This window comes from Oryctolagus cuniculus, chromosome 6, assembly GCF_051225735.1.
Source record: "Oryctolagus cuniculus isolate XC-2025 breed Fujian yellow rabbit chromosome 6, ASM5122573v1, whole genome shotgun sequence".
Taxonomy (NCBI): Eukaryota; Metazoa; Chordata; class Mammalia; order Lagomorpha; family Leporidae; genus Oryctolagus; species Oryctolagus cuniculus.
The window spans coordinates 120,868,931-120,893,551 of record NC_142872.1 but is presented as its reverse complement, the minus strand read 5'-3'; the positions used below and the strand labels follow the sequence as shown (position 1 = coordinate 120,893,551).

The 24,621-nt window shown below is 43.9% G+C and overlaps 2 protein-coding genes and 1 long non-coding RNA gene across 17 annotated transcripts in view; 1 reads left to right on the top strand and 2 right to left on the bottom strand.

Moving 5' to 3' along the window:
- Positions 1 to 3,465, bottom strand: part of LOC127490736 (uncharacterized) — a 28,013-nt gene extending 24,548 nt beyond the window's left edge. For 4 of the 6 annotated variants that reach the window (XR_016235826.1, XR_016235828.1, XR_016235827.1 and 1 more), the window contains exons 1-2: positions 3,297 to 3,435; positions 119 to 268 (exon numbers count right to left, since the gene is read on the bottom strand). This is a non-coding gene — a long non-coding RNA (uncharacterized LOC127490736). Of the gene's footprint in view, positions 1 to 118; positions 269 to 3,296 lie in introns of all 6 variants that reach the window. The other 2 variants (XR_016235825.1, XR_016235830.1) reach the window with 2 other exon arrangements.
- Positions 1 to 19,373, top strand: part of CCNE2 (cyclin E2) — a 651,763-nt gene extending 632,390 nt beyond the window's left edge. Inside the window, exons 2-13 of one of the 9 annotated variants that reach the window (XM_002710697.6) lie at positions 3,979 to 4,011; positions 4,875 to 4,914; positions 5,014 to 5,110; positions 5,190 to 5,246; positions 6,161 to 6,312; positions 8,301 to 8,436; positions 10,498 to 10,644; positions 12,813 to 12,908; positions 13,182 to 13,316; positions 16,482 to 16,593; positions 17,459 to 17,616; positions 17,958 to 19,373. In XM_002710697.6, the coding sequence (XP_002710743.1) occupies positions 4,901 to 4,914; positions 5,014 to 5,110; positions 5,190 to 5,246; positions 6,161 to 6,312; positions 8,301 to 8,436; positions 10,498 to 10,644; positions 12,813 to 12,908; positions 13,182 to 13,316; positions 16,482 to 16,593; positions 17,459 to 17,616; positions 17,958 to 18,071 (1,218 nt within the window). In that variant the 5' untranslated portion in view covers positions 3,979 to 4,011; positions 4,875 to 4,900 and the 3' untranslated portion in view covers positions 18,072 to 19,373. Of the gene's footprint in view, positions 1 to 3,546; positions 3,831 to 3,978; positions 4,012 to 4,487; positions 4,731 to 4,874; positions 4,915 to 5,013; positions 5,111 to 5,189; positions 5,247 to 6,160; positions 6,313 to 8,300; positions 8,437 to 10,497; positions 10,645 to 12,812; positions 12,909 to 13,181; positions 13,317 to 16,481; positions 16,594 to 17,458; positions 17,617 to 17,957 lie in introns of those variants that run through there. The other 8 variants (XM_089335548.1, XM_008255760.5, XM_089335547.1 and 5 more) reach the window with 8 other exon arrangements.
- Positions 19,295 to 24,621, bottom strand: part of INTS8 (integrator complex subunit 8) — a 71,601-nt gene continuing 66,274 nt past the window's right edge. For both annotated transcript variants that reach the window (XM_002710696.6, XM_089335546.1), the window contains exons 26-27: positions 24,513 to 24,556; positions 19,295 to 19,498 (exon numbers count right to left, since the gene is read on the bottom strand). In XM_002710696.6, coding sequence (XP_002710742.1) covers positions 19,382 to 19,498; positions 24,513 to 24,556 — 161 coding nt within the window. In that variant the 3' untranslated portion in view covers positions 19,295 to 19,381. The remainder of the gene's footprint in view (positions 19,499 to 24,512; positions 24,557 to 24,621) is intronic.

The window sequence follows — 24,621 nt, the reverse complement described above, 5'->3', positions numbered from 1 at the left end:
AGTCTTCAGTGGAGACACCTGACAAACACAGAACACACCTCAGCCAGGGAGGTGATCAAAGTCAGCATCAACACTGAAAGACACCAGGCACCCCTGATAATGTGATGAAGCACTTCACCTCGACGATCTTCCTCCTCCAAACTCAGTACCCCAGGCAGACCAAGACAGCATCAAATTCCCAGAGAGGACTGCTCTATCATCACTCCTCAAAACTGGCAAGGTCATCCAAAAGAAGGGGAGTCTGAGAAACCATCACAGGGCAGGTAACCTAAGTAGACATAACATTTTAGTGTGATGTTCTCTATCCTGTGTGGGATCCTGGAGCGAGGAAAAGACATAGGCAAAAACTAAGGAAACAAAGTATGAACTTGAGTTAATCATAAGGCACACACATTGACTCCCTGTGACCCTGGTGTCACATACAGATAAGCGTGCTGTACTATAAGGTGTCAGTCCTAGGGGGAGCTGTGTGAGGTGAGCAGGGGCCAGTATGTGGAAGCCCTGTTCTACCTGTTCATTTTTTTTTTCTGTAAATCTATAATCCATTAATCAAAAGGTCAGCCTTATACTGAATAGGATTAACTCTACCATCCATCACTCCAACCTACAGAGTGACAGCTCTGTTAAATAGGATATCCTATGAACAATTTACATCAGCATTTAACCAAACCCTACTACATCTGCCTTTCAGTTGCTGGGTACTGGCTATAAAGAGTTAGCAAAACAAGGTCCAAGGCCTACCTGGATATAAAGCACAGTTGAACAGTTGATTGCTGTGATGTGAGTAGAACTGCAGAGCACAGGGCAGGCAGAACAAAGGCACAGAAGCAAGACAAGGATGTGTTGGGCCTGGTTGTCTTTTTTTTTTTTTTTTTTTGACAGGCAGAGTGGACAGTGAGAGAGACAGAGAGAAAGGTCTTCCTTTTGCCGTTGGTTCACCATCCAATGGCCGCCGTGGCTGGCGCACTGCGCTGATCCGATGGCAGGAGCCAGGTACTTATCCTGGTCTCCCAAGGGGTGCAGGGCCCAAGCACTTGGGCCATCCTCCACTGCGCTCCTGGGCCACAGCAGAGAGCTGGCCTGGAAGAGGGGCAACCGGGACAGAATCCGGCGCCCCGACTGGGACTAGAACCCGGGGTGCTGGCGCCGCAAGGCAGAGGATTACCCTAGTGAGCCGCGGCGCCGGCCCTGGTTGTCTTTTTAAACCTATGTCTCCAAGAATCGTTTTTCTTCCCCCGGAAACTACTGTGGGGGCAATCAAATAATCGCCCAAAAGACACACATGGTCAACAGTTTATTCACCATGATGTTTTAACTTTGCTTGTACAATAGGAAAAAGGTACTTTAGAAAGTGTTAAACATTTTCTGAAATTATTGCAAGTATAAAAGAATTTCAGGTATTCCAAAGTAGGTGAGTTTTAAAACTGAGTGAAGGGGCTGGTGCTGTGGCACAGTGGGTGAACACCCTGGCTCGAGGCGCCGGCATCCCACATGGGCACGGTTCTAGTTCGGCTGCTCCTCTTCTGATCCAGCTCTCTGCTGTGGCAGGGGACAGCAGTGGAGGATGGCCCAAGTCCTTGGGCCCCTGCACCCACGTGGGAGACTGGAAAGAAGCTCCTGGCTCCTGATTGGCACAGCTCCTGCCATTGCAACCACCTGGGGGAGTGAACCAGCAGATGGAAGACTTCTCTGTCTCTACCTCTCTGTAACTCTTTCAAATAAATAAAATAAATTTAAAAAAAATGAAAAGAGGAAGCTTAAAATGAACATGTGAAAACATGAAGCAAGGGTGAAAAACTGAACTATGATGCCTAACGTAGGTACCCATAAAGGATGACTAAACATTCCAGAAACAGAAATTTTATAACTCAGCCTTGTTTCATGTATAGTCCTTCAAATAACTTTTAAATTTCTACTGGCAAAGCGGGGTGGATAAAAGCAAGAGGAGCTAACGCTTACTGAACATCTGCCCTGTGACAGGTACATATGGGAGACAGCATCTCTCTCTCTCTGATCAAATTTACCCTTTAAAACAACCCTGGAGATGAGTGTCTTGTTACATCTTTTCCCGAGAAAAGCAGCGCTCAGAGGGATCTAGTGACCTGCACCAGCGCAGACGGCGAGCCCACGTTCCTTACAGACCCATCTGTCTGACCAGGTACTTGGGATGCCGCCGGGCTGTCTTGGGATTGTTCCCAATTTCTGCTTCACCACCAAGGCTCTCTAGGCACATCCTAGTCCAGGGGAGGACCCACGTATGTTTCTGTTAAGAGAGCTGGGTGTACAATACTCAGAGGCTAACCGCACCATGGTAACAGACATTCCCGGCTCCCAGTGTATTTCCAGCAGCTTCTGTAGGCCGCCAGTTTCGCTGGCGCTCAGCTAACGCCAAGCCTGCGGGAGACTCCCTTTCCTGGCCTTCAGGATGCTAGAGCTCCACGCAGCACCTGAACGGCTGCAGAGGGAGCCATCCCAAGCAGGGCAAGGACCCCTTCTCACTCTGCATCACCACGGGCAAGCCTCTTAGGCGTAAAACCGGGGGAGAGAACACCTCTGGCGGGGTCGTGAAACGGTATCGAAAGGGGAAGCATGCTGAAGACTCGCCGGCCGGAGCGCCGGGAGAGCGCAGGTCCCGGAGCACAAAGGCCGGGCGGTGCGGCCCCGCCGCCTGGTGCATCTCGGGAAGGGCTCCGCGCTCGGGGCCGGGGAGCTCGGACGCCGGTCTACCCGCCTCCGGCCCCGGCTGCCGCGGGTTCCGGGGAGCCTCCGCCCCGAGGGGCTTTGTTCCTGCAGCCGTGCGCGCAAAGCCCGCTGACGGAGTACCGTCCGCACGTCCCGCTCGGGGATGTGCAGTCTTGGGGCGGGGGGCATACACAGAGAGAGCTGGGGGCCCTGAAGCTTAAACTCCGGGGGAAAGCTGAGGAAACGCGCCGGGCCTGGCGCCAACCGCGAGCGCTCGGAGGCGGGCGGTTCCCTCCCGCGCAGGCGGCTCGCGCGGGCTCTGCAGGGCGCGCTGGCGGCGGGGCGGGGCGCGGCGGGCGGGCCCGAGGCCTGCACGTGGAGGCGACCGTTCTCGGCAGCAGGAGCCCCGGGGGCCGCCGCGCTTGCGGGAGGGGGAATGCCATCCCTGTCCGTCCCCGAAAGCTGTTTTGTCCTGCGGGGACCGGGTTTGGAGGAGAGGAAAGGCAGGCCGGCGTGAGCGTTTCCCGCGCGGGCAGCTGCTAGAAGGGGCGGGCTGGGGGAGCAGTAAGCCAGCCCACGGGGAGCAGGGACGGGAAAACAGGGCTGGAACGTACCTCGGCTGCAGACGCCATCCCGGAGCGTGGCCACCGAGGCGGGGCAGAGGCGGCCCCGGGCTCCCGGGCTCCGGCGGCTGGCGCGCGGCGCACGTGTCCCGCGGCGCCCCGGGCTGTGTTTACATCCGCAGCCGCTCCACGTTGTGCAGCCGCCCTGGCCTCCTATTGGCCAGCGCGTGTGCCAGAGCGGCGCTCCGCCTCAAGGGGCGGGTCCTCCCCGGCCCCGCTTCTCTCAGGAAAACCCGGGTTCCCTGAGGCCTTGGCGGGACAGCCGGGAGCACCGCAGGACCGCGCTCCCCGGGCACTTGACTCGGAATGCTCGCCCGAGCCGCCGCCGCCTCGTCGTACGCCGTGGCGTCCGCGGCCTGACAGCCCCAGATGCGGGAGGTGCGGTGGGAAGGGGTAGGAGCCCGACGGCGGGGACCCCTTTATGAGGCGCCTCTGAGTGACTCCGCCGCCCGCTGCCGTGAGGGCAGGTGAAGCAGAGCGCAGGGGGCCGCGCTGCCATTGGGAAAGGATCGGCGCGCGCTGAAGGCAGGGCCTGGCGCGGCGCGCGCGCGGGCGGGCGACTGGCGCGCGGGCGGGGGAGGGGAGCGCGCTGTCCGGAGGTGTCAGTCTGGGGCGCATGCGTGCGGGGCGGGCCCGGCCCAGCCTATATATTGGGTTGGCGCCGGCGCCAGCTGAGCCGAGCGGTAGCGGGTCTGGCGGTGAGGAGGTGCTGGGCGTAGAGGCGGGGGGATGTGGGACCAAAGAAAGCCCTGCTGGGCCGATCCTTCCCGCGGGCGGGAGCGTGGGGGAGGAAAGATGGGACGGTGGGGAACTAGACGACTGGCAGGGGATGGGTCCCCGCGATTCCTCCCTGTCAGGACCCCGGCAAGGGATGGAAACGCGACAGGGGATGGAGGCCGTCCCTAAGTAGAGGCCAGGAAAAGTCCCTCATCCTAGGGACGTCTCAGTCCCATCCGCATTTGGAGAGCTATCCGGCGGGAGAGGGACGGGGGTCCGGGCCCCTAAACGGGGAGGAAAGTTGGACCAGCCCAGTTTCTCCTTTGCCCCCTTTGCTCTGCCCGCTGCCCGCGTCTGGAGTGGGGGTCCGGTGCCGCTGCAAGCGCGGGCAGCGCCCAGGAGCCTGGGCAGGAGGGAGAGTGGGCTGGAGGACGTGACACCAGTCTCGGTTCCTCCGCCCCCTGCTCCCCGCCGCCGCCGCCGCTCTCCAAATTGGCGCGGAACCGGCTTCTCCACAGCGCTGGGCCTCCTCAGCCCTCGCTCCCCAGGGTTCGTGCAGGCGGCCAAGGGGCCGCCCCGCAAGCCCCACTCCGGCTGGACAAGGGAGGAGGGGAGGGACCCAAACTCCTCGTTTCGGGGAGACCTGCCTTCCTGCGCGTTCACGGTGTCCGGGGTGCAATTTCTGCACATTCAGTGGAGAAAATGCAGGCATGTATCCGAAGTTAATTACCAGTGCAGGAGACAGCGCGGTAAAATGGCTCAGACCACCTTCCGAGGGAACTGGCCGTCATGTGGGACTATGGATGACAGCCTATTTGACTCTGTTTTTTCTCCCCCCCGCCCCCCCACTAGAGTTTTCATACACCTGGAAGAAGAGAATGTCAAGACGCAGGTAATATTATTTGTCTTGGAGACATGTTTCAAAATTAGCGGCTGCCTTCGAAACGCATGACTTACTAATTAAACTTCCTTTTCCACAATTCACCAACAGTAGCCGTTTACAAGCTAAGCAGCAGTCCCAGCCCAGTCAGACGGATTCCCCACAAGAAGCCCAGATAATCCAAGCCAAGAAGAGAAAAACAGCCCAGGTGATTTAAGGGAAAAAGGAGGGGGAAAATTACTTACTTGCTGGGACTTTAGCTTACTAACGCTCTTTCTATTTTTCAGGATGTCAAAAAGAGAAAAGAGGAAAAGGTCACCAAGAAACATCAGTATGAGATTAGGGTAAGGTAGAACTGGGTTGGGCGGGCTTGGGGCGTCAAATACCAGATACGGATACCATTAACGGAATTCTGTGTTACTGCTTGGCAATAGAAAGATTACTGACACTTTTACTTTTGAATCCCCTCAGAGGTTAGCAGGAAGGTGCTTGTTTTGGGGTGGTTTCTGTGTGCTTGAATCCTACTACAGCTGCAGAGTAAGTTTGCCTTGAAGCAGCTGGTTCCTTTTTGTAAATCCCTCCCTCTTGGAACTGCCTGGTGCACCAGGGCCCGCCTAATCTGTCTGATATACTCTTTGTTCCCTCTCAGACTATCGTGCAGGATCCTAATAGCTGCTTCTTGGGCATAAATAGGATGTGAGATCTCTGACAGCCTAGAAGCCACCCTTTGCTACCTCTTCTTCCTATATTTTGTACAGAAAGCAATTTAAAGATAGTAATTCCCTTTGAAACCCGCATTATTGGATAAAAGGTCCTTTAAGTAATTGGTTCCACTTGATTCAATTTTTAAGGTCTTGAATTAAAGTACTGTGATATTCTGAAATATCACTACAGGTTTAACTTAAAAATTTTTTAAAAGTACCCCTGCTATTTCTAAATACAGACAACTGCATTTTATGATCTTGAAGGTGATTAGCATTTTATACAAAAGATATTTTGTTCTTACTCCTACTTTAATACAGAATGTCTTTATTACCAGGATTTTTGTCTAAAACATCCTGTTACTCTGTATGAAGACTGAAAGAGCAGTATGTCTTTATTTATAAAATATGAATGTCAAGTTAGCTAGATTGTCAGCTATATTAGCTAAAACTACAGATGGCCTAGAAATATTAGCTTTCAGTTATGAAACATACAGAACAAAAGCTAAGGTTTCCTATTGCACAAATAGTTGTGTTTTTTTTTTTTATACTGACAGAATTGCTGGCCACCTGTATTATCTGGGGGAATCAGTCCTTGCATTATTATTGAAACACCCCATAAAGAAATAGGAACAAGCGACTTCTCCAGATTTACAAATTACAGATTCACAAATCTTTTTATTAATCCTTCACCTTTGCCTGATTTAAGGTAAGAAAAATTTCAGTGACTTTATATCAGATTAAAATTATACTGATTTAATATAACTATTTCAAGTTATCTTTTGCTTTCACTATAAGAGAAAAAATGTGAAGAAAAAAACAACCGCTTTCCATACTGCTAAGCATGTTGCACATGATATGGGTATTTAAAACATAATCTATAAAATAATTTTCCTGTGTTTGCTGAGTATTATCAAACTTAAAAGCACTTTAAAAAAAAAAAACTTTTATTTGAAACTCGGAGAGACAGAGGTCTCCTATCCACTACTTTACTCCCAAAATGCCCAACAATGGGCCAGGCCAAAGCCAGAAGCCTGGAATCCAATCCAGATCTCCCAGGTTGGTGGCAGGGACCTAACCAATTGTGCCATCATCTGCTACCTTCTTAGGGTGTGCATGAGCAGGAAGCTGGAATCAGAAGCAGATGTAGGACTTGAACCCAGGCACTCTTGGGATGTAGGCATCCAAAGCAGTGACCTAACTGCTGTGCCAAACACCTGCCCACCAGAACTTTTCTAATGGAGTTTAAATAACTTACCTAAATTAAGACAAACATTTTAACCTGTATGGCATGTTCAACTGATGTATACATTTACTACCAAACTTAGTAACACCTATATTTTTTAAGTCTGTATAAGTACAGCTTATACAAAATGCAATGTATTGGCTTTAATAAACAAATTAATGGAATCAGACATTTAAAAACTCACTCCTCCTCCTCCTCTACACTTTGTGCTACCTTACTCCCTTTAGAGGTGACTACTATTGATGATCTATTTGCAGGTGATTGAGACTTGTCTCTATTGTGATAATATGTTTTAACTTTTTAATGTTTTTGGGAAAAACTTCAACAGTAACCCTTGAAAATTTTAAGATTTATTTTTACTTACTGGAAAGGTGGAGTTACATGGGGGAGAGGCAGACAGCAGTCTTCCATGGACTGGTTCACTTCCCAAATGGCCAGAATAGCTGGCATGCCAGGGAGAACCCAGGAGCCCAGAGCTGCTTCCAGGTCTCCCACATGGATGCAGGGGCCCAAACAGTTGGGCCATCTCTGCTTCTCTTTCCTAGGCACATTAGCAAGGAGCTGGATTGGAACTGGAGCAGCTGGGACTCAAACTTGAACCCATTTGGGATGCCAGTATCACAGGCAGCAGCTTAACCTGCTAAGCCACAATGCTGGTCTTTGAAAAGCACTCTTTAAACACCTACCAACTATTGTAGGCCATGTTCTTGGTATATCATTTCAGGCTTATTTTTCTTTAATATTTATTTAAAATTTATGGAAAGACAGCTAGAGAGATCGATCTTCCATCTGCTGGTTTACTCCCCAAGATGGCTGCAACAGCCAGGGCTATGCCAGATTGAAGCCAGGAGCTTCTTCCAGGTCTCCCACTTGGGTGCAGGAGTCCAAGCACTTGGCCCATCTTCTATTGCTTTCCCAGGTGCATTAGCAGGGAGCAAAATTGCAAGTACAGCAGGTGGGACTCAAACCAGTGCCCATATGGGATGTCAGCCCCCAGACTTCTATTTTCTGATACAAAAGAAATGTTTCTAAAAATTAAAATAGGGCCAGTGTCGTCATACAGCAGGTTAAGTCAGTGCTTCTAGTGCCTCCAGCATATTTTCAGAGCACGGTTTGAGTCCCTGCTACTCCACTTCTGATCCAGCTTCCTGCAAATGCACATGGGAAGGCAGAAGATAGCCCAAGTACTTTAATCCCTGCCACCCACCTAGGAGACCAAGATGGAGTCACTGGTTCTTGGCTTTGGCCTTGCCCAGCCTCAACTGTATGGCTCTTTCTCCCTGTCTCTTTGCTTTTTAAATAAATAAATCTCTTTGAAAAGACAGACATTTTTTCCTAATCTATGAGCTTTTTCCAAGTTCTGCTTGAAAGTTTTATTTATTCTATGTAAAACAGACAGTTTTTATATTATATAAATAGAATTTAAATTGTATTTTTCTCCTGTTCCATAGCTGGGGATGTTCAAAAGAGGTGTGGCTAAACATGTTAAAAAAGGAAAGCAGGTATGTTCATGACAAGCATTTTGAAGTTCTGCATTCTGACCTGGAACCACAAATGAGGTCAATACTTCTAGACTGGCTTTTAGAGGTATGTTCCAGTAATATAAATTTCCTTTGTCCCTGTATGATGGAAGAATATTAAGATGTAAATTGCTTTCCATGTGTCCTCAGGCCATCTTTTGGGGTACTTACTATAATTGATGGTACCCAAAGTGGAAAATGACTAAGAATAAGATCGTAACACAGACACTTTATATAACCTAAATCCAACTCAGAATTCCTGCCATCTGTGGGCATTGTTATACATCAGGCACTGGGTTCAGGGGCTGTGGATACTCAAATGAACATAAAGTATAGTTGATCAGGTTTTGGATCCTGCTATGCAAGACAAAGGACCATGAGTAGGTTTCTGAGCCCTCAGCTTTATTAAAATCTGCATTGTGAATAGGAATCCTGATTTCTATGTCCTAAACCATAAAGAGGCACTGAACAGTGAAAAGCCATAGGCCTTCTGTTAGTGTCAGTTTATTATATATTTTATTCTTTTCAGAAATATACTGTGCCATTAATTTAAAGGAATAATGATGCTGAAATCTCTATTTATCTGTGCCAGAATTTCTGCTCTTGTGGGTCTCTTTAGAAATTAATGCTTAAAAAAATCTCTAGACTTACTTTTTGGAAAATAATTACTTGTGTGAAAGACAAATTGATTTTCCTCCAACTCTTGGGTACTTGCTCTTATCTGTGTTAAGACAAAGATAATGAATTCTAAGGGAGAAAGACTACAGGCTTTTTGGTGGAGTAGCACATGGCAGCACAGATCACAGAAACCATCAGAAAGTTTTTAAGACTACAAAATGTTTGCATCAGAAAGGAAGATTAGTTTTAATCATGCAGATACAAGAAGGTAGTTGAGTTTTGACTTTTTGAAAACCTCTAGTGATCCTGGAATCAACTTAAAAAAATCAGTGTTATTCTTTCAGTTTAAGAACGTAAAGATAGGCCGGCGCCGCGGCTCACTAGGGTAATCCCTCCGCCTTGCGGCGCCGGCACACCGGGTTCTAGTCCCAGTCGGGGCCGGATTCTGTCCCGGTTGCCCCTCTTCCAGGCCAGCTCTCTGCTGTGGCCAGGGAGTGCAGTGGAGGATGGCCCAAGTGCTTGGGCCCTGCACCCCATGGGAGACCAGGAGAAGTACCTGGCTCCTGCCATTGGATCAGCGCGGTGCACCAGCCGCAGCGCGCCAGCCACGGCGGCCATTGGAGGGTGAACCAACGGCAAAGGAAGACCTTTCTCTCTGTCTCTCTCTCTCACTGTCCACTCTGCCTGTCAAAAAAAAATTTAAAAATAAAATTAAGAATGTAAAGATACTAATTTATTACTTTAATAGTTTAAATTATAAAATTCCTTATATCTCAATAGATGTGAAAGACATTTTATGAAATTCAACATCCATTCCTGACTTTATTCATTTGAGAGGTAAATAAAGAGATACGGAGAGCAAACTTCCATATGCTGGTTCATTCCCCAAATACCAGCAATACTGAAACTGGAGCCATAAACTTACCCAGGCCTCTCAGTTGACAAATCCAATCACTTGAGCCATAACCAGTGCCTCCCAGGTCTTCACTAACAGAAAACTAGAGTCAGGAGTCAGAGGCAGGCATCAAACTCAGGCACTCTGATACTGGCATTCTGACCACGAGTCCAGACACCTGCCCCCTATCCTGATGGTAAAATATGTTTATTCAAAACTCATGTATTTCTATCCCTGTTTCCTCATCTCCAAAATGGAAATAATCATACCTACTTTTTGGTGTGAGAATTAAAAGCTTTCCTTATCATAAACATTGAAATGACAGGTTTTATTAATAGGGAAATACTAAGATTTTGTCTGTCATTGTTATGTATTCAGTATTCCTCTATATTACTGGCCAGTACAGTAAAATATGAAAAACAAATGAGGTAAAAATATAGAGGGGGAAAAAACAGCAAAGCTAATAAGAGTAAAATGGGATGGCAATAGATTTGTTTAACCTATTTGTACATGTTAATTTGTTTGGCTTAAAAGTACTGTGAGGTCTATATGCTAAGAGATGGTTTTCTAATTAGGAGAAACTCAGAATATTTAAATGTTTGGATTCTTCTCTAGGTATGTGAAGTATACACACTTCACAGAGAAACATTTTATCTTGCACAAGACTTTTTTGATAGATTTATGTTGACACAAAAGGATATAAATAAAAATATGCTTCAACTCATTGGGATTACCTCATTATTCATTGCTTCCAAACTTGAGGTAAGTTCTCAAAGTTTATTCATAGATATATGAATAGAAAACTTTGTTTTCCTAATCAGTACATTAATCCCAAATACTATTTTTTTCCCTGTTAATTCCTTAAGAAAGGTGATTGGTTTCATTCTTCAGTATTTATTTTCTGGACATTATGAGGATAGAAGAAAAAATTCTCCGAGCTCTTCTGTAGTGGCTGAGCCTATCACTGGTCTCTGGTTTAGATTCTGGAATTAGTATTTAGGTAAATTCTATCAAAAAATACTAACTATGACTTCGAGATTCAACAGAATAGTCTTTGAAGACTAAACTCCTGGGGCCAGGGTTATGGCACAGCAGGTTAAGCTGCTACTTAAAATGCCAGCATCCTATATGGGTGCTAGTTGGAGTCCTAGCTTCTCCATTTCCAATCCAGCTCCCTGCTAATGCACCTGAGAAAGCAGTGGCAGTAGAAGATGGCCCAAGTACTTGGGTCCCTGCCACCCATGGAGACCTGGATGGAGTTCCAGGATGGTGACTTTCGCCTGGCCCAGCCTTGGCTGTTGCATCCACCTGGGGAGGGAACTGGCAGATGGGAGATAATCTCTCTCTCACTCACCCTTTCAAGTAAATAAATGGAAAACTGAACAATCAATTGTAAAAAAGTAAGTAAGGATAATGGTTTATCTGGACTATATTTTTGTATCTCATGATGATTCCATGATAGAAGGCAACTCCTTTCCTCTTGAGATTTTTCCTTCACATACTCTCAATCTGCATTTTTTCGTTTTTTGGAGATGTTTTACTTATATGAGAGAGATCCCGTCTGCTGGTTCCCTCCTCAAATGGCTTCAACACCCACAGGCTGAAGCCAGGAGCTCCATGCATGTCTCCTTCGTGGGTGACAGGAGTCCAAGCACTTGGGCCATCTTCCAATGCTTACAGGTGCATCAGAAGGGAGCTGGATGACATGGTGTAGCTGGGACTTGAACTGGCTGAACTCAAATATGGAATGTGGGTGTCCTAAGCAATGGCTTAGCTTGCTGTGCCATAGAGAGTGCTGCCCCCTTCTATCTGCTTTTCTTAAAATTGTTATGGATACTGTCAGTGCTTTCATTGAAAATTTTTGTAGCTGCTAATATTTTAGGCGTAAATGAAGGACTGTGATCTATCACTTTTCTTCAGTACATTTTTCTTTTCCTTTGGTATATGTTTTGTGAGCTTAGGCTATCCCCCCAAATCTGCCATATTGGGTGCACAAGTTCATATTCAGTCTTTCCTTACCTAAAATCATACTGTGTTTCAAATATCTTTTAGATGAAAATACTAGGCTTTTTTAAACTAAAAGCCTTTTCTCCTAGGAGTTAGAAAAGAGAGCAAGAGAGATCCTCCATCTGATGGCTCACTCCCCTAGATGGCCGCAATAGCCAGGCTTGGCCAGGCAGAAACCAGGAGCTTCATTCTGGTCTCTCATACAGTGGCAGGGGCACTCTGGTCACCTTCTTCTGCTTCTCCCAGGCCATTAGCAGGAAGCTGGTAGAAGTGGAGCAGTCAGGTGCCTATATGGGATGCTGGCATCGCAGAAGGCAGCTTTTACCTGCAACACCACAGCACAGGCCCCTCTTGTAATCCTTTGATCATTCTAGTTGCTCTTGTCTGAACTGCTCAAACAGACCTGTCATCAGCCAAATTATATAAAATATTTTTTGATTAACCTTGTTCTATGAAGATAAAGGATTTTTTTAAAGGTTTATTTATTTGGAAGGCAAAGTTACAGAGAAAGACAGAGATCTTCCATCCTGTAGTTCATTCCCCAAATGGCTACAATGACCCAGGGCTAGGCCAGGCTGAAGCCAAGAGCCAGGAGCTTCTTCCAGGTCTTCCATGTGGTTGCTGGGGCCCTAGGACTTGGGCTGGATTGGAAGTGGAAGAGCTGGTACTCGAAGCGACACCCATATGGGATGCTGGCACTGCAGGCTGAGGCTTTAACCTGCTATACCACAGTGCCAGCCCCTATTTCTAGATCTTATTTATTGAAAAGTATCTTAAATACAGTGTTGTTCTAGCTACAGAATTATTTTACTAAGATTTAAAATCACTTTGTGAAACTTTCCTTAAAACTGAAATGTGTATGTAGTTTGTATAATTTTCTGTGTTGATCTCAATTGTGCTTAATGAAAAATTCCTATTTAAAGGAAATCTATGCTCCTAAACTCCAAGAGTTTGCTTATGTCACTGATGGTGCTTGCAGTGAAGAGGATATCTTAAGGATGGAACTCATTATATTAAAGGTAATAATAATTACATTTTTACTTCAAGTTGCAATCTGGTAAAACAGTTTTTTTGTACTGGTAAAATAGTAATTATGACTGAATTTCAAATACTATAACGTAAGCAGTCAAAACTAAGGTTTTTAGTATTAGCATCCAGTTCTAAGAGGTTAATGCATTGAAATACTGACAGTGGTGGTGGCTAGAAGAGGAATTTACTTAACCTCTAAAGTCTATATAATATGGTATATGTGCCTACACTGTTTAATGGGTATTTTAAAATTTCATTAACAGGCTTTAAAATGGGAACTATGTCCTGTAACAGTCATCTCCTGGCTAAATCTTTTTCTTCAAGTTGATGCTCTTAAAGATGCTCCTAAAGTTCTTCTACCTCAGTATTCTCAGGAAACATTCATTCAAATAGCTCAGGTACTGATATTTTTATTGGATTTATGCTGATGTCATTAACACGGGTTTCTTCAGTGTCTATATTCTTACATAGGCTATACAACAATGTAATGGTATTGAATTCATTCCTTAAATGGACCAAAAAGTCTGGTTTGTAACATGTATTGTCCTGAATGTATATGTTGCTTAATAACCCTAAAAACAAAGTTCTTACAGTAGCCTGAGTACTTTCATTCACTAGGGATCCAAAATAGTTACATATCTCTTGACATAAAATGGGTAAAGTGTTTTTCAGCCAGTTGTATATAAGTCTTATAATGGTTCAGAATCATTCTGTATGATTCCCTTATTCTCTTTATGCTTGAATACTAGGGTACCTGTTTAAGTTACATATTAGAATTAAAATCACCTTATTTTGTTATAGGATTTTTTTTATACTTGAATTCAAATTAAACTTTCCTATGCCAGCATACAACAAATACTTTAACAAAGTAACTAGAGGAGGAGCCCATTCTTTCCTGCTTACTTCTCACTAGTAGTAGCTTTTTTTTTTTTTTAAACTTACTTGACAGAGTTAGACAGTGAGGGAGAGAGACAGAGAGAGGTCTTCCTTCCGTTGGTTCAACCCCCAAATGGCCGCCATGGCCAGCTCTGTGCCGATCCAAAGCCAGGAGCCAGATGCTTCCTCCTGGTCTCCCACACAGGTGCAGGGGCCCAATCACCTGGGCCATCCTCCACTGCCCTCCCAGGCCATAGCAGAGAGCTGGACTGAAGAGGAGCAGCTGGGACTAGAACCTGGTGCCCATATGGGATGCCAGCGCCACAGGCGGAGGATTAGCCAAGTGAGCCACGGCGCTGGCCCCTACAAGTAGTATCTTAAGGATTTAAAATATGCTACAAACAAAGGTAAAGAAAATTGGGGCTGGCCTTGTGGCATAGTGGGCAAAGCTACTACCTGAGACACCAGCATCTCATGTGGACACTGATTCGATTCCCAGCTGCCTACTTTTATTTATTTTGTTTTTTTTTTTTTTTATTTTGTTTTATTTATTTGAGAGGTAAAGTTACAGTGAGAGGGAGAGACAGAAAGGTCTTTCATCCGCTGGTTCATTCTGTAAATGGGCCAATCTGAAGCAGGAGCTTCTTTGGGGTCTCCCACACAGGTGCAGGGGCCCAAGCACTTCGGCCATCTTCTGCTTTCCCAGGCCATAGCAGAGAGCTGGACTGAGAGAGGAGCAGCCGGGACTCGAACCACCACTCACATAGGATGCTGGCACTGCAGGCGGAGGAGTAACCTGCACCACAGCACTGGGCCCCTGCCCCACTTCTGATAAAGCTCCCTGCTAACGGCTTAAGAAAGCAATAGAAGATGGCCCAAGTGTTTAGACCCTTGCCACCCTTGGGGAACACCTGAAGAAGCTCCTGGCTTCGGCCTGGTTCAGCCCAGGCTTATGCAGTCATTTGGGGAGTGAACCAGCAGAAGGAAGATCTCTCCTTAACTTTGAAATAAATTTTTAAAAAATGAGAAAAACTGCATTCTTGTTCCATGTAGGATGTTAAAACTGACATATGGACTGAGAGGAATTGTATTTGTAGATGAGTATTAAGTCACTTAGAATATAATTTGTTTTAAATCTACTAAGCACAATATAAATATCAAAATTGGATAATCAGTCCATATACTGGAATTGACTTAGTTCATAAACTTTGCAGTAAAGGTTTATTCATTGTTTCAGTCAGAATTTCCAGGATCCCAGATTGTTATATGCAGCTATACCCTTCTGATAGAGGCTGAACCTTTGATAGACTGATAAAACAATGTGGAACTGGTTTCTAGAGGTACATAGTGATAGTATTCCCTTCCCAACTTAGCTGTTTCTACTGCCTTCTGGATTAATGAAGACAAACATAAATTTTATTCCATTGGACAGATATCACCTAAAACCTCTGACGTCTAGCCCTTTTATACAATTCCATTACTATTTGTTCAGCTCTTAGTTCCTGGATTATACTGCTTTTTAAAAACTTTTTTGAAGATTTTTTTTTTTTTTTTTTTTTGAGAGGCAGTTACAGAGAAAAAGGTCTTCCATACGCTGGTTCACTTCCCAAATGACCGTAGTGGCTGGAGCTGCAACAATCTGAAGTCAGGAGCCAGGAGCTTCATCCAGGTCTCCTATGTGGGTGTAGGGGCCCAACCACTTAGGCTATCTTCTACTGCTATCCCAGGAACATTAGCAGAGAGCTGGATCAGAAGTGGAGTAGCTAGATTCAAAATAATGCCCATATGGGATGAACACTCTGCAGGCAGGGCACTTAACCTTCTATACCAAAGTGCCAGCGCCCTGTTTTCTGACTTCTTTTTTTTTTTTTTTTTTTTTTTGACAGGCAGAGTGGACAGTGAGAGAGAGACAGAGAGAAAGGTCTTCCTTTTGCCGTTGGTTCACCCTCCAATGGCCGCCACGGCCGGCGCGCTGCGGCCGGCGCACCGCGCTGATCCGATGGCAGGAGCCAGGAGCCAGGTGCTTTTCCTGGTCTCCCATGGGGTGCAGGGCCCAAGCACCTGGGCCATCTTCCACTGCACTCCCTGGCCACAGCAGAGGGCTGGCCTGGAAGAAGGGCAACCGGGACAGAATCCGGCGCCCCGACCGGGACTAGAACCCGGTGTGCCGGCGCCGCTAGGCGGAGGATTAGCCTAGTGAGCCGCGGCGCCGGCCTGTTTTCTGACTTCTTAAGACTTATCATCTCATCCCGACCTAGCTAACCCCCTTTTTCTGATGTGGAAAAGAGGTATTCCTTGCATATTTCATATTTTCACGCTAGGTGTTCTGAAATATTTGATTGAGTTCCAAGTAATGTTCCTATATCTAGATCATTCCCTGCCTCTTAATCTTCCTGATTACCATGTGTTTTTAAGACTCCTTTAAGTAACAGGAGGCTTCACTGTCTTCCCTAATAGGAAGTAGGTACCCTTTCTGTAGGACACTGTAACCATCCCTCTGACGTAACATCGCAAAGCCAAATTCCTTCAGGGTGGCTTATTTTCTCTGTATCCTTAGAGCTTTAGCGATACCTGACATATGGTTCACATAATAAACCCTCTAAAATGTTAGCTGACTGATGTTTTGTAGAACATGTAGTATTCATCCTCTTCCTAATTACTTATGGTTTTGTTTTCTCTTGTTTCAGCTTTTAGATCTGTGTGTTCTAGCTGTGGATTCATTAGAATTCCAGTATAGGATACTGGCCGCTGCTGCCCTGTGCCACTTCACCTCCATCCAAGTGGTTAAGAAAGCCTCAGGTACTGCTCTTTGTTGTATTCTTCCTATTTACAACTTTTATGGGACTATTCTATGAACTGGTAACATCCTGCCAAGCTTCAATTCCAAATTAATAGAAAAAAACTAAGTAATTTAAGGACTTCCTTTCTGTTTAGAAGCACTTTGCAATCTTCATTGTTTATCCACAAGCAAAAATAAGTCCAAATGGATCTTAAATCCATTTGAAGTCACTCAGTAATAGTTAGAAAGGAGGGGACAGAGACAGAGAGAGAGAGATCTTCCATCAGCTGGTTCACTCCCCAAAAAGGCCGCAGCTGATGGGGCTGGGCCAGGCTGAAGCCAGGAGCCCAGAGTCGTCTTCAGGTCTCCCATGTGGGTGCAGGGGCACAAGCACTTGGGCCATCCTCTGCTGCTTTCCCAGGAACATTAGCAAGGAGCTGGATTGGAAGTGGAGCAACCACGTCTTGAAACCCTGGCATCCATATGGGATGCTGACATCACAGGCAGAGGCCTAACCTGCTATGCCACATGCCAGTCTCTGAGGATTCTTTTTAAAATTGGTTTTAAGATAAGTATCTTGGGGTGGGGATTTGACCTAGCAGTTAAGGTTCCTGCATCCTGTATCAGAGTACCTGGGATTCAATTCCTGCCTCTGACTACTGCTTCCTGTCAGTGCAGACTCTCAAAGGCAGCAGTGACAACTCAAGTAGTTGGATCCCTGCGACCCGCATGGGAGACTCAGATTAGAGCTTCCAGCTTCAGCCTGGCCCAGCCCTGACCATTGCAAACATCTGAGAAATGAGCAGATGAGAACTCTGTCTCCCTCTTAAATACCATCTTTAAGATACACAACCTTCATATTTTTCTAACTTTTTTTCTGCCAAGGTTTGGAATGGGACAACATTTCAGAATGTGTAGACTGGATGGTGCCTTTTGTTAGTGTCATAAAAAGTACGTGTCCAGTGAAGCTGAAGACTTTTAAGAAGATTCCTGTGGAAGACAGACATAATATCCAAACACATACAAATTATTTGGCTATGCTGGTATGTTTATGAAATTTTTGGTCTTGATGCCTAGTAAATCGCTGAAACTTATAATGATACTATGTAAGATGCTAAGAGTTCTAATGAGTATACTGATTTCAAAATGAAAAGTTTAAGTGAAAGCACAATTTGTAAAGTGTCTTAAGATCAGTGCCAGTAGTTGAGACAAGTCATTGAACCTACAGAATATAACTACTCAATTGCAAATACATAATAGAGAGACCACTATACAAGTATTAAACCTGAATAGTCTCAAATAAGTGTTTAGCAGCTAAGATAAAACATTGATATAGTCAGTAAAATTAATTTCTAATCACTGCATGAATTTTTTACATGTATAGGATGAAGTAAATTATGTAAACTCCTTCAGAAAAGGGGGACAGTTGTCACCAGTGTGCAGTGGAGGCATTATGACACCACCGAAGAGCACTGAAAAACCACCAGGAAAACACTAAAGATGTGGACTCGAACAAGCTGGAACTGACCAAGTTTTGGGTAGAATTTCATACAACTTAACTACCATTGTCCTAGCCAATTCAGAAGCTACACTGCCATCCTTAGATTTTTAAAGCCACTTAAAATCGGCACTAAAGACATTTAATTCCTATGTTAGCTGGTAAGGAAATAGCAGAATTTGTTTACAAAGATGACTTCATTCCCAAGGTTACTGGATAGAAGGCAGCCACGATTTGTGCCACAGCAACATTTTTTGATCCAGTGTTAACTATATTTATCATTATAAACCAGGAATTTTACCATTGGAGTTTGGGCTAGGTAAATGCTATCTTAAAGGGTACATTAAGTGATAATAGTGCTTTGTATCTAGCTTTTAGATTCTCAAAATTCCTGCACTCTTAACTAGTGCAATTTGGTTCTTGAAAATAAAATTTAAATGTGTTTACAATGTTCAGTTTTGTAATAAGGTGACTAATTTATAGCTGCTATAGCAAGCAAGCTATTATAAAACTTGAATTTTTACAAATGGTGAAATCTGAACTTTTTTTTAACTAGTTTATTTGCTTTGCCATAACATTTTTTAACTACTAAGCCTTAGATGAACAGTGTTCTAAACAGTGGGAGTACCAAAGAAATTAAAACAAGATAAATGCTGTGGCTCCTACTTGGGGCTTTATTTGACATATAGGTTGCTTTATAATAATCTCTTTGTAAATCACAATTTGGGTGAAGAACTTAAGTACACTTTCAAGCTATTTATATGAGAAAGTCACTTTATACTCTAAGATATCCCTAAAGACTTTTTTAAAAAAGTTTAGTGTGATTAAGGCTTTATTTATATGAGAAACTGTTAAGGTTCTTTTTAAATTCCTATGTTATGAAATAAGGACAGTGTCAAAGTGATAAAGCTTAACACTTGACTTAAACTTGTATTAAGGCAGAAGATTAAATGTATACTGATGCCAAGAAATCTATTTATTTTTTAAAAAGGCATAAGAACTTGCTGTACTATGAAATTTGACAAAAATTTCAGCCTCAAGAAGTAGGTTAATTAGAAAAAAGACTGCTAGTTTATTTTGTTGCTGGACATGTGAATCTCTTCTCCCTTTGAAGAAATTATAAATTTAAGCTATTGTTATGGTATGAAGTCTAATGTATAGTTTTGTTTTTAAACTAGTATTTCAGTATTTTTGTCTGAAAAGAAAACACCGCTAAATGTATATATATGTATTATATAAACAATCTTTTAATACTGTTTATTTCTAGCCCATTGTTTAAAAAATAAAAGTTAAAAAACTTAACTAACTGTTTAAAAGTAAAGTTTTGCCATTGCTTGGAGAAACTTTTTTTTCCTTCTCTGCGCTGCCAGCTGTAGCACTTCTTCTGGGTTGCTTGCATTCAGTTCTGTCTGGCCGATGGCTTTGATCTTCCAAAACAGAAAAGTTAGGTTATTAGAGGAATGATGAAAAACCAGGTCTTGCTAGTACCTAAAATATAAAGCTAGCAAAAGCTTAACAATTAACTAAGAGTTGCAGAAAAAATTAACAAAGATTGACTAGAGTTACTCTTAAGGAAAAGACTGGCTGCTGAACCCACAGCTCATGGCATTAAAAATGTATTATGTAAGTTCACGTACATTTACTTAGCTGAAAATATCAGTAAGCTAGCTCTATATGGTAACTTGACACACTACATGTTTTACAGTTAAGGCTCCTACTTAACAGGTTGAAATATGTATTTCTGATCACAACACTGAGTCAAAACAGTGCTGAGTGATTATGTTTAAAGCTTTTTAAAATTGTGATTTTTTTTTTTCAATCTACTAAATATCTACAGTTTTCTGATGGACTGTTTAGTAAGAAGATGGTTTTAAGATCGTAAACTCTAGATTTAGATTAAAAACAATCAGAACGTCTTTAAATGAGACGGTCCTGATAGCTTGGAGAGGGATGAGTCGTTTCTGCTTAGTCAGTGTGGAAGGTATGAAGCAATACATGTGGCAAAGGCTGGTAATGAGATCTATAGAAAGTTTAAAAAAAGGGATCCCAAAGAGAATTAGCTGTAAAAGTCTCAAGTGTAAGACCAGAGAAATACACACCATGTGGGTAATAGTCAAAACCATGGGTGGATGAGATTACCTCAAGAGTGTAAGACAATCAGAACACTTCCACGAACTTGGAAAAACCCAAAATTTAGGCCCAGGAGACACAATGATAATCAGAATCCGATAAAAGAATCAAAAATGTCGGGGAAGCTAAGGGAATTTCAAGGAAGGAAGGAAATATTAGTAACTGAAATAGGACTGAAAGTATCCACTGTCTTTGTCATTGTGTGACCCTTGAGTCAACAGTTAAAGTGACTGCAGAAGTGACACTATACCAAGTTGAAGAAAAAAAAAATTAAGAGGGATGAAAGTTGACTGGAGGAAGAAGGCACAATCAATAAGTAAGATTTTTTGGGGCCGGCGCCTAGTCCCAGTTGCTCGTCTTCCAATCCAGCTCTCTGCTGTGGCCCGGGAAGGCAGTGGAGTGTGGCCCAAGTGCTTGGGACCCTGCACCCGCATGAGAGACCAGGAAGAATCATCTGGCTCCTGGCTTCGGATCGGCATAGTTCCAGCCGTAGCGGCCATTTGGGGGTGAACCAATGGAAGGAAGGCCTTTCTCTCTGTCTCTGTCTGTAATTCTACCTGTCAAATAAAATCTTAAAAATCTTACTTTATTTAGGGTAAAATTGTTTACAGACTATTGGACAGGTTGACAATATAGGAAAAGAATTAAATGTCCTTGGGATAGAATCAAAAGCATAAAAATTTGCCTTCATTAGAGACTAACTTCTTTTATTGACCTGAAGAAAGCTGAACAATGAGCAGAGCTGTAAGATATTTTTAAGGTAGGACACAGGAATTAAAAGTTGGCACAGGGGTCAGCGCTGGAGCATAGCAGGTAAGGCCACCGCCTGCAGTGCCAGCATCCCATATGGGTGCTGGTTTGAGTCCTGGCTGATCCACTTCAGATCCAGCTTTCTGCTATGGCCTAGGAAAGCAGCAGAAAATGGCCCAAGTCCTTGGGCCCCTGTACCCACACGGGAGACCCAGAAGAAGCTCCTGGCTTCAGATCAGCCCAGCCCAGCTCTAGCCGTTGTGGCCATTTAGGGAGTAAACCAGCAGATGGAAGACCTCGCTCTGCCTCTCTGTAACTCTGCCTTTCAAATAAAAATTTAAAAAAAAAAGCATACATGGGCCACAATTACCAAGGAAATTTCCATGAAGACAGAGACTAGCCAGTCTTTTCTGGTCTATCACAAGCATACAAGAGGCAAGGAAGTTTTTGAGAATAGAAAAGGCAAAGGAGAACAAGGAACTTAACATACAAGTCTAAAACAGTCCCTGAAAAAAATGTGCATCACTGACTAGTGGGGGACAAAACCTAAGAGCTGAGGATCCAGTTAAGACTGAGACTATGGTTTGGCAGTAGCATTTATTTGTACAGTTGTAGGACTTCTTGAACAAGACTCAGTGCCCCAAAAAAAGAAAAAGCATAAATAACTGAACTGAATCAGGACTAGTACTTCTCCCAGAGAGCTAAAGGACGAAAAAGCAAAGATGCTGAAATGGCGATCACAGAGAAGTTGACAGCCAACCATAGTTAGTGAGGGTTCATCATCAGACTAAGTGAGAAATTTAAAAATCAGGTTGCAGAGTCCTGGCATTGTGGTGCTACCAACTGGGATGGCTGTAACCAGATGTAAGATATCTCTGTGTGGCTCTGCCTTTTTAAGTAGATAAAACATATCTTCCTGGGGAAAAAAAAATTGGATCCCAGGACCTCACCTTCAGACCAAGTGAATTAGTATCTGTGAGAGTTGCAGACTGTTACTTGTTGTACTTGGGGTGAGAAGAGAAGGGAGGGAATACAGAAGGAGCTGACACACTGCGGGAAACACTGGCACAAACCTGAATATTTCATTGGTCATGAGACACTGGAAGCCAAGAAGTCAGAGAAAGTTAGGTTACTGGCAGAGAAGGGGTTGCAGTGTATGATCTTATGTAGAAAAAGGCTGGCCAATACTGAGACAAGACTGGGTGGCTGGCAGAGAACACCAGTGAAGACCTCTAAAGCTAGGCGTCAGGAGTAAGTTCATCACGTCTTAATGCATGGAGAGAACAGTCGGGTTAGAGAAGTCACTAAGGAGACAGGTATACACTTCAAAGAGGAGGCTTAAAAATGATACAAGTAGGAGGTGTTTGACAATAGCCAAGCAGAGCTGGAGAAATTTCAGTATTGCTTTCCAGCCTTAGGTAAACTAGAAACAGCAGAATGAGTAGCCTCCATGAGTGGAACTGGCTTTGTGTGTTCTTTTTAAATTTTTTTTTTCTAAAGGTGCTGTTATCCTATTTCCTCTAACAATCTAATTCAAATATATCATTTTAATTTTTAATACGCAGCATATAAGGGTACTTCAAAAAGCACATGGAAAATGAAATTAAATTTGGATGCAGAAGAATTTTGAAATCCATGCATGGGGGGGTCTTCAAAAAGTTCATGAAAAATGTGCATGGATTTCAAATTTGCATTTTTAAGATTTACTTATTTATTTGAAAGGCAGTTAGAGAAAGATCCTCCATCCACTGGTTCCCCAAATATCTACAATGGCCAGGACTGGGCCAGGCTGAAGCCAAGAGCTTCACCTGGTCTCCCAGGTGGGTAGTAGGGGTCCAAGCACTACGGCCATCTTCCACTGCTTTCCCAGGCCATTAGTAGGGAGCTAGATCAGAAGTGGAGCAGCTGGACCACAACCAGTGCTCACATGGGATGCTGGCATCACAGGCAGCAGCTTAACTTTCCAAACCACAACAACAACCCCTGCTTTTATATTTATTCCACTTATCCATGAACTTTTTAAAGTACCCTTATTATAGACTTAACAGGATTTGGTCGCCCACACACAGATGTTTTAACTCTAAGGTCTTATGTTAATGGTGAATACATTGATAGTTGATGTTTTAAACTGAGACCCAATTATGGTGTCTGAAGGCAGGACCTTTGGGAAGTGGCTGGTTTGGATAAGGTTACTGGGGTGGAGTCGCAAGAACAAGTCATGATGACATTCTAAGAAGGAACTACACAGAGGGCAGAAGAAGAGCATGCTCCTTGCTATGTGCCTCTGCTTCCAGGCTCACGAGACGATCATTCCTCTGCTCACGCTCTGCCACTCACTACCAGCCTGCACCAGAGGCCAGCCCAATACAACCACCTGATCTTTAACTATGAACCTTCAAACCACAAGTCAAAATAAATCTCCCCTCTTGCTAAGTTGTTTCTTCTCTTAGGCATTTTAAAGTAACAAGCCAACTAGTACAACTCTTGTGTACTTTTTAAAAACCAATGATAGTGATGCATCCAATGTTAGGCAAGTAAAAATGGCAATAAATTTCAAATGCAGGGCCAGCGCTGTAGCACAGTGGATTAAAGCCCTGGCCAGCAGTGCCGGCATCCCATATGGGTGCTGGTTCAAGTCCTGGCTGCTCCACTTCCGATCTAGCTCTCTGCTATAGCCTGGGAAAGCGGTAGAAAATGGCCCAACTCCTTGGGCCCCTGCACCTGTGTGGGAGACCCATAAGAAGCTCCTGGCTCCTGGCTTCGGATCAGCTCAGCTTTGGCCGTTGTGGTCATTTGGGGAGTGAACCAGTGAATGGAAGACCTCTCTCTCTCTGGCTCTACTTCTCTCTGTAGATGTCTTTTAAATAAATAAAAGAAAATCTTTCAAAAAAATTTGAAATGCACTGGCATACAAATATAAGTCAAATTTTAGTTACTAGTTCATCTATTCAAGAACAGAGCACCTTTGATGTGCCAGGCACCACTCTAGGTATCAATGACAACAAAACCAAGTCCTTGCCTTCACGCAATAATAAATCAGTAAATATACAATACGTCATATGTTAAATGTTATGAGTAAAAAAATTTTAAAGGGAAATGAGAATAAGAGTGGTAGAGAGGAAAAAAAGGTGGGAGCATTATTACTTTTAAGATGGCCAGGAAAAGATGTTCATGAAGAAGGTGACAACTGAAGAGAGACCTGGAAGGAAGATTTCAAAGGGGCTCAGCTGGTCGATGTTCTTGGCATGTTCAAAGAACAGTAGGAGTATTGGTGTAGCAGAAGTTAGCAAAGGAGTTAAGTCACATGGGTACACTGTAACAACTTTTGACTGTGTGTGAGATGAGAAACCATCTAAAGGTTTGGAGCAGGGATATGATCTAATCTAACATTTTAAGATAAGATAAACTGAGAACAGGATCTTTTAATAAGTAAACAATGATAGCCAGATTTTGGCAGTAACTGGGCACACAAAATCTTTTTTTTTTTGGTCCAAATCTTAACAACTGTTTAATATTCTGGAAACTAAGTATTTCACTGAAGAATGTTATAAACTAACTTACCGCAATTTGTCTTTTATCTGTCTCTCCTCTTTTATGATGAAGATCTAAATATCAATTAAGAAAAATGCAATAGTATAAACATAATAATGGAAGCTCAGTTGTTTTTCAG